At 38.4% G+C, this 9869-nt stretch overlaps 1 protein-coding gene across 1 annotated transcript; it reads left to right on the forward strand.

Moving 5' to 3' along the window:
- The first annotated feature begins 7415 nt into the window (after positions 1-7415).
- LOC140139171 (uncharacterized) lies at positions 7416-9245 on the forward strand. Its single transcript, XM_072160952.1, has one exon. The coding sequence runs from the start codon at positions 7416-7418 to the stop codon at positions 9243-9245; it is 1830 nt and encodes a 609-aa protein (XP_072017053.1).
- Positions 9246-9869: the final 624 nt, after the last annotated feature.

The raw sequence follows: 9869 nt of genomic DNA on the forward strand, positions 1-9869 counted from the left end.
TTCCACATGTAGCAGCGTGTGTAACAATATTAAGGGATAGGGGAAATATAAACAATCATAACTCAACTTCAACTCATGATAATGAATTCATTTTGGAATTAATATGTAGCTAATTGATTGTTCAAATGTTTTAGTATTATTTTAAAGCAAAACAAACATTATTTGTCAGGTAGATAGACATAAAATGTGAGAAAAGGTTAATTTTTCATGTATAACCATGTCAAATATGGTATTATTAAAGGTTAGGGGAAATAAAAACCACCATAACTCAACCTTTACTCATAATAATGAATTCATTTTGGTATCAACATGTAGCTAATTGATTGTTTTAACTTTCCAGTATTATTTTTAACAGAAAAACCATCAGGTCTACATAAAGTGTGAAAAATTTTAATTTTCCAATGTGTAACAGTGTAAAATATGACAATATTAAGGGGTAGGGACATACAATCCAACATAACTCGATGTTTATTCATTATAATTTATTCATTTTGGCATCAATACATAGCTATTTGGTTCTTGTAATCTTTTAAACCAAAATGACCATTAGTTGTTAGCTGTATAGACTTAAAAATTAAAAAAAAAATCAATTTTTCAAGTGTAGAAGCGTAAAATATGACAATATTAAGGTGTAGGGGGACATACAAATCACCAAAACACAGGTCTTACTGATGAAAATGAATTCATTTTGGTAACAATATGTAGCTAATAGATAGTTCCAACTTTCTATTATTATTTTAAAAGCAATTAAACCATTAGTTGTCAGCTAGATAGACATAAAATATACGAAAATGTTAATATTACATGTCTAACAGCGTACCTTAGGGGCGCCAAATTGACCAATTTAGCATCCAAGCGATGAAAGTCAAAATTTTTGCGCTACGGCCGACACTTTTGCCCCCTTACCCGTTCCGGCCTTGATCTTATTCCGACAGCCTGTCACTAATTCACAATCGATTTGAAACATTTATTGAATAGATTTTTTAATGTTGAGGTCCTACTCTGTTGTTCCCATAAAAACAAGCACAAAATTGCGCTAATAGCACGTGTAGGCCCGAGGAGATAGTGTATGTAATCTGCGCAAGTCAGTTATAGCGCCTTTCTCGGTCCAGGGCAGGAACCATTTTTGCCGCCAGAAATGTGACATTGTTGACCCAATTTTTCCGACCGAAAAAGCTCGAAAATACGACAGGTTAGGGGATGGGGTAAGGGGTAGAGGAGGGAGGGGCGGGCGGTCACAAATAATTTCTCCTCGCTCATTTGTATTCGACAAATGGCTATAGGCCTAATTTAAGCCTGCAGAGCAAAATGCAACACTTCTCATGTGCTCATGCATGATCATTTGTAGGACACATGGCAACAACAATGTCAACATAGCTCATACTTGGGAACACTGACCGAGAATAGGAATGCCAACGGAATTCGTATGCCTATTCTCGGACACCCCTGTTTCTATGGGAATTTACATAAACACAACACCAATCATTTGCTATGGTGTTATTTACGATGCAGGTGGATCAACTTGTTAAAATTACAGCTTTAAAATGCATGTACAATTTCGCATGACTGATTATATTACAATATCCCCTCTTAAATGACGTCATTATTTTTTTTAAATGCCGATATTTCAGGTCACCATACAATCTCAAAATCTATCATTTGAGGTGAACTGTGCTGCCGTGATATTAAAAAGTCACCAAAACCTGCAGCACCGGTACGGCTAAATGATTCGCTCGGAAGACACGGCTGAAATTAAAGCAACGATCGTCAGCGGTTGTTCAAATCGCTAACTGACCGAGAATAGGCGTGTGACCGAGAATAGGCGTATTGACCCTATTTGTTCAAAATTGGTAGATTTGCGGTTAAAAATGCTTAACAAGGATGTCTATGGAAAACCATTCAGAAACCGGACTACTTAAATTAACCATGATGTTATGCATCCAGCATCTTTATATGGATCTGACTTGTGATTGGTCGACCGAATTGCGTGATGAGTTAAATCCTCCTACATGTTATTTAATTACACTAACTACAGCGCACAGTGTCAGCAGCCCGATAGATTCCAAAGTCAGAATTGTTCAATAAGTGAGCCCTCATTATATGCCAATGTAATATACGTATTCTTTACTTTTTCTAAAGCATGGTCCGTGGGCGTCACTCCTGGGTGGACAGGGGGACGTGCCCCCACCTTTTGCCAAATGACCTATGTTTTGCTTTTTAGCCACTTTTTGACAATTCAGGCCGAATGCCCCCCCGTCAATAAGACAATGGCCGAAAATCGGCTTGTGCCCCCCCATCAGACCCGGTGCCCCAATCATGGTCGGTGCCCCCCCCCCCAATATGATGACCCACGCTACGCCACTGCCATTTGCACTGTACATGTTAAATATCATTGAAAATATAATGCTAACAGCAAGATTATCAGTGATTGAAATGCTTTCTATTCTAAGCATCCAATTTTAATGGTATATTTGGTAGTCTTGTGGAGCATGCGAATCTGCTTGAGGACCATCTGTATGAAATGACTTTTAAGTTCTGTCTTTGTCACACGCTAGATACATGTGATACCCTAAGTTATATTCATAAAAGGGCTGCTATGTGCATTAGCTGAGATACGGTATGATGGTAGAACTTTTTGAATGAGCTTCGTATTACTAATTGGGTTTGCTTTTGAAAGTTATATTTTTTTTATTTTTTTTTTTTAATTTTTGCATTAGCTGTGTGTGTCTGATGTAAACTTACCATGGGATGTTATTATCCTTACGATGCGTTACGCACTGTAAATGAGATAAGAGACTTATGAAAAGAACATACACTTGAAATGATTGTAATAAGGGTATAGTTGTATTCTCAAAAGTAGAAATATAACAAGATATGATCCATTGAGGCCAAATGCGGAAATTGGCCTATTACCATCACTAACTTTAAAGTTTCATCACTATTAACTAACTATAAGCTTCCTAAAGGTCCGTTCATACTACACCGCAATTGCTGTGCGATGCGGTGCGTTGCCGATATATCAATTACTTTTTACCGCAACTCAACGCAACTCATCGCATTTCCAAGTTAAAATGCATTAAACTTTATTGCGATATCGCAATACAGTAGTTTGCAATACGATGCAGTGCGGCAACGTACCGCATCGCATCGCAATTGCAGCATAGTATGAACGGAACTTTTCTTATGTATTTTAATGTTTTTCTCATTATTTTTGCTCTGATCTCAATTTCATTAATGCTGACTTGGTCTAATTCGATGAGATCGTGTCACAAACCTTGTTTTAGGATAAAGAGATATTGAACGAAATATGCCTGTTGATACGTTTCGTTTTTGTTGATGTCTTTGATTTGTAAATAAATTTTATACAAAGTTTATGACTATCGAGAGTGTTTCAACCCAATTATAGTAGTAGTACACTATACAGCCTGAAAAAGGTGATGTTTCAAAAATATTCGGGTACCAAGTGATTTGAATCAGTTCATCTTCCTGAGCATTTTCACTCATTTTTCGCCAGGCCATAGGGCTGGTATCTAATTCTGAGATGGGATTTGTGTACACTAAAGATTAGCTAAGATTATAGCCTTCTTTTATTGGTATGAATTTTTTTTTTTACTTCTTGTGGTGGAAATGTTTTTGATGTCTGCTAATTCGATTTGCAAGGAAAAGAAAGTATGTTTTGCAGTTTCAACGAAAGAAAACGATTGAGTAATGCCAAAGTTATGTTTGAATTAATTATGACTTTAAAAGTTATCATAGGTTAGGCCTACACATATAAACATAAACTTGTTCAGCAATCAGCATCAACAATTAGTAATTAGTGGGGAATGATCACTGGAACAAGGTCATATCAGTGGACTACTGAGCATAGCATGATGTTTGGTTGCCTGTGAGTGCATAATTGATATGTTGATAACAGATCTAATAATGTTGTAGAATCAAAATCTTCATTATATGGACCACGTTGAAGTCAAAGTAATTATCTATCCTATCCTGTATCGTTTTATGGATAAAATTGACTCAAAATGTTATTGATGATATTATTGCTATCTTTAACATCAGTTTTGTCTTTTCAACGGGAAAAATCCGATGGAAAATAAAGTTTTTAGGGGCTAGCTATAATATTGAACAATATATCCCATATTTTGACATGCACTTATAGAAAATGAATAAATTATTGTCTTACTTTATAAATTATAAATACTGTAAAATGACACATAACTAAAGTGAGGCCACTTTCTATCTTTTTTATTTGATTCATAAAATTACATTCAACAAAATGATTGAAGACTGAGAAAACACATAGTGCAGACTATTACAGAATGGAGTAGGTAAGATGCCATGTCCATAGCTTTGCAGGAGTTTCGGACTAACAATCAACACATTCAAAAAATACAGTTTAAAAGTGATGATTGTAGTGAATGATCAGTCCTTTATCATGTGCTTGCCACTATCTACTTTATAGTAAACTATACATTGCGAAATAATATAAAATCATTTTAAAATAAAATGTGCATGTAAGTTGAGTTTACATAGCGAATTAACTAACAACTGCAGTGAATTTTTTGATTTTAATAATAAGCATGGTTAAAAAGCAGTAAAAACAAAAATACAGAACAATTTGGAGTAATGAATTAAAGAGTTGACAGGAGTTATAGGAGTTAATGTTTTTTGCTGTTTCAGTGTGCATGTTCTCACCATTGATGGTTTGGTGAACTGTCATGTAACATGGATGTAAGCGTGATCCTAAAAATGCCTTTCACGGTGACCCAAACTATTTACAAGACCTCTTCTGCATTGAGGCTGGCCTTCCCTTTTAAAGGGAATTTTTATTAAAAATATCGGTTGAAAAATAAGACAGAGACGGCGACAAAAATACGCATACTTGTACCCCCCCCCCCCTTTTTTTAATGTTTTATTTGACATTTTGGGTATTTTCTGTTGTTTGTTGGGATTTTAATGATAATTTACATTTTTTGGCAATTTCTGGATAATTATATTTGTGCAAATTTACAAGAATTGTAAGTTTTGACACGAGTTTAAGGGCTAATGTGATTAACTTAAAAAAACCAAAAAGTTAAAACACCCTCGCATCCTAATGTCACCTAAAACAGCAAATTATAAGGACACCAAAAACTTTCATTTGACACAAAGTGCATAAATGGTCTTCCTAGAAACCAAAGTTGATGCCAAAATTGCAATACATAATCCTTAATGTGATAAAATCCCTTAAAGACTAGAAAATAAAGGTAAAACCGCCCTCCCCCTTTATGTCGTTACTTGGCAGACACTGTTGAATTGTTGGCTGCTTTCAATATATTTGGCGTCAAATTATTCGGAATAGCAAGCTGCATTAAATAAGCTGTTATCCTAAGCTGTCTGAAATATCATCATTTTATAGCCTACCACAAATATAAGACCCGTTCCAAGTTGAATGGAATACACAATATGGTCATCGTCACCTTAGTGTTCTCCCAAGCACTGGTAAGGAAAGGGTAGGATTGTTTCGAAGAGGAACATTGGGGCAACTCTGTTATTCTTTCAGTGACTCAAGAAGTGATGTAAAAAGAACATGCGAGTTAAGGTAAGAGTTTGACCTCATTGATTGAATATTTTTATATTGTGACCGTCCCCACAAATGAGCTGTAATGTCGGCATTTATACTTTTTGAGATATTGGACAAGCAAATATTCCTCAAAATATGCTTTAGAATGATCACATATCCCTATTGCTTTTTTAAAGCAGTGATATTCAACACATGGGTTAGGTACCATTTTAACACGTGGACGCGGTACATGATCGCGTGATTTGATATGAATTAAGTGCGCCACTTGGTTTTACATCGGTGACGTCATACATTAGCATACCACATCCAATTGCGAACATGTAATCGATTCTGACTAGTTCCTCTGCGAGTGTGCCTGTAGTAGGATATGGATTCACATCATAAGGCCAGCAGGTCCATTCGAACCGATCGTTCACCTATATGTGAAAAAGGCTTTTAACATTCATTTTTTTTTTATCTTTCCACAGATAATACAGCTGCTAAGCTGAATCATTGTGCCCTTCGTGATAAAAGCATGAGAATGTCCACACCAGGGATGCAAATTGTGCGGGAGCGGGTAGCATCGCTCCTAGGAAATGAGAGTCAAAATTGAGGAAATAATGCCATGAGAAGAAAAAAGAAAGAGAGGGAAAAGGAGGGGGAGAGAAGAAAAGAAAAAAGAAAAAAGAAGAGGAAGAGGGAAAAGAGGAAAGAAAAAGAAGAAGAGTGAGGTACAAGATAATAGGGGAGGACTGGGGGGCAGTAAAGCTACTGAATTGAAGAGAGGAAATCTTTTAAGACACTGGTTGTGCAAAGTTTGGAGTAATTCACATTATTGTTCAAGAAATAAGAGCAAAAAAGAGGAAGGTGTTGGCGTTATGGAAATGGGATATGAGGAAATTTACAATTCATCACCATAGGAGGTATTCAATGTAATTTTAAACAGGAAAAAAGGAAGTTGGGTGAAGACATGTGGAAACAGGGCTCATATCTGAGGAAGTTTAGAGAGCCGGCAATCATATCTGAGGAAATTTATAGAGAGGCAGCAATGAGGATTTTATGGGAATAAAAGTGAGAATCAAAGGAATTCAGTGTATCAATACTAATGCCACTGAGAAGAGGACAAACTGGAAAATATTGAGGAAATTTAAAAAGAAGAACCATAAAGCACTAAACAAGTTGTGCTCCTCTGACAAAAATGAAAGAGGAATGGGGTAAAGGAAAACTAGTATAATATACCAAATTTTTGTCATCATTGTACATTGCACATTGTCATCATAAAGCCTTTTTTTGGAAGCTTGAAAATCTAATATACAATCGCTCTAAAAATATACGCTATGTTAACATTCTCATCTTTTGAAGTGCAGAATAAAGCTATTTTATGCATGGTATGAGGAAATCTTGAGCCTAAAAACCTTGCTCCTGAGGAAGAAATCACAATTTGCACCCCTGTCCAGGCGAAACTGTAAGGGATCTCGGAGCAGCTTTGGGCCCCAGAGATGCGGCGTGCAGGCCCACCGGCGTGTGGACATGCCCTGGCGCCCATCAACCAAGCCCCAGCTATGGGTCAAATAGCTGAGGTAGTTCACTACCTCAGGCGGTTCTGAGATGCAATCTCTTGTCTCCGGCAGAAGGGCGTTTCATAATAGTTAATACTCTATGGATACGGTCAGTGAACACAAGCAGGGAGTCCTGAGTCCTGTACAACTTACCACATCTGGTTGGAGACGGAAGTGGTAAGAGTGAAGGGCGTTGATAAAATGATTTCTCATTATTATACAGCGGCCACAAGACAACTGTGAGAAGGCAAACTCCTATGTTAAACCATTCTGTAGGAGTTGCGACCGCAGAATTAAGCAGCAAAAGAAAAACTATGACAGCAAACCTAAACTACACTAGGGTTAGAGTCCCTACAAAAACACCAACTCCTGGAGCTGACACGGATTCTGAGAAATCAAATGATGGCTTGTCCTCAAAGCCGCAAGGAAGGGACAAGGCTGACATATGTGGAAGCAAAAGGAGTAACCTTATGAACTGCAAGATAATTGTCACAATCTCCACCATGAATGTGAGGACCATCAGAGAGCAAAGATGCAGCGAGGAACTAGTGTGCAGCTTAATGGCATACAACATAGACATCCTGGGGATACAGGAACATCGTATAGTCCACAAGGAACCAGTCAGATATGAGAACATCCTTGGCCAGACGCTAATTACAACTTCAGCTGTCAGAAATAGAGCAGGTGCAGCAACTGGCGGAGTTGGCATCGTTCTCAGTTCTAGTACAAAAAGCTCACTAGCTAGCGTGACACATCACACAGACCGTATCTTGGCTGCCAACTTCCAGGGTAACCCAGCAACAACAGTAATTGTTACCTATTGTCCAACTAACGTGGACAATGAAGACAACATTGAAGCACACTATGACAACTTAAGAAGAGCCATTGATTCCATCCCAGCTCACAATGTCCTTGTTATAGTAGGAGACTTCAATGGTAGAGTTGGAACTGGAGATGCAAATTATACCTATCATGACACAACCAACAGAAATGGAAAGTATATGGTAGATTTGGCAATCGAGAAAAACCTCATAATTGCTAATACCTACTTCAGAAAGAGGAATGGAAAGCTGTGGACGTACATGAGCCCAACGGGAAGCAAATATCAACTGGACTATGTTCTGATTCGGAAAAAGTGGAAGAACAGCTTGCTGAACGCTGAAGCTTATAGCACCTTTTCCAGCGTAGGATCTGATCATAGGATAGTATCAGCAAGGATCAGACTAAGTCTAAGAAAGAGCAAGGCTTTGTCAAGAAAGAAACACTACGACTGGAAGGTACTGTGTAACAACAAGTTACAGCAGCAATACACAATTGAGGTACGTAACAGATTCCAGCCTCTAGAAGACATCAATGAAAATGCAACCGAGCGATATGAGAGATTCATAAGCGCCACTGCAGAAGCAACAGAGAAGATCATCCCTGTTAGAAAGAAAATCAGGAAGGCGTGCTTCTCAAGTGATCACAGAGTAACAACAGCAAGACAGAAAATCAAGAAGACTTATGAGACATATCAAGAATGCACAACCGAAGACAACAGGCTCAGTAATAATCAGGCAAAGTCTGAACTAGCAGGAGCCTATAATCAGGCAATAGAGGATGATCTGAACATCAAGCTGAGAGAAGTTGAAATGGCTCATGACAACTGTAAGCACAGTCAGAGTTGGAGACTGATCAATGACATTACAGGAAGAAAATCGTCAATGAAGGGCCAGCTGAAAGGAGACACTCAGATGGAAAGGGTTAACAACTGGTATCATCATTTCAAAGATCTACTAGGAAGTTCCCCAGATATAGAGGGAGAAGATGATACGATAGAGCCCATCACAGATGATCTCTTGATTGAGGTTGGTCCTTTTAGCCATGAAGAATACACAAAGGCAAAGACAGCAATAGCAGAGGGAAAGAGTAGTGGAGAAGACGGCATCCCACCAGAAGTCTTAAAGAGATGTGACCTGGATGACCTGGTGCTAGGATTTTGCAACGATGCATTGCTGGAAGAAAGAATGCCTGATCAGTGGTCTATTCTTAACATAATCCCAATACCAAAGTCAGGAGACCTAAGTCAAGGTGGTAACTACCGTGGCATCAGCCTATCCTCACTAGTAGCCAATGATACTCAACAGGATAAGACCCAAAGTTGATGGACTTCTGAGAAACAACCAGAATGGCTTCAGAGTGGGAAGAACTACTGTCAGCCACATACTGGCTCTTAGAAGGATAATAGAAGGAGTGAAGGCCAAAAATCTACCAGCCATTATCACATTCATTGACTTCCGAAAAGCCTTCGACACTATTCACCGAGGCAAGATGTTACAAATCCTCAGAGCTTATGGGATACCAAAACAACTTGTGGATGCCATTGGAAGAACATACAAGAAAACGAAAGCCAAAGTGATCTCCCCGGATGGTGAAACTGAGCTGTCTGACATCGTAGCCGGCGTTCTACAAGGAGATACACTTGCCCTGTATCTGTTTGTGATAGTGCTTGACTATGCCTTGAGAGTGGCTATAGATGGCAAGGAAGAAGCACTAGGATTCCAGCTTGAAAGGAGAAAGAGCAGACGAGTTGGGCCAGAAGTGGTAACCGACCTGGACTTCGCTGATGACATCGCCCTACTGTCAGAAGAAATAAATCAAGCTCAGGAACTGCTGCAAAGGGTAGAAACATCAGTTGGAAGAGTCGGATTAAAGATGAATGCCACCAAGACAAAGTTCATGTCCTTTAACCAAGATCAGCAGGTTAACATCAGCACGAATAATGGTAC

This window comes from Amphiura filiformis, chromosome 2 (genome assembly GCF_039555335.1).
Source record: "Amphiura filiformis chromosome 2, Afil_fr2py, whole genome shotgun sequence".
NCBI lineage: Eukaryota > Metazoa > Echinodermata > Ophiuroidea > Amphilepidida > Amphiuridae > Amphiura > Amphiura filiformis.

Coding starts and splice junctions, on each gene's coding strand:
- LOC140139171 (XM_072160952.1), top strand. CDS start 7,416: ATGACAGCAAACCTAAACTACACTAGGGTTAGAGTCCCTACAAAAACA.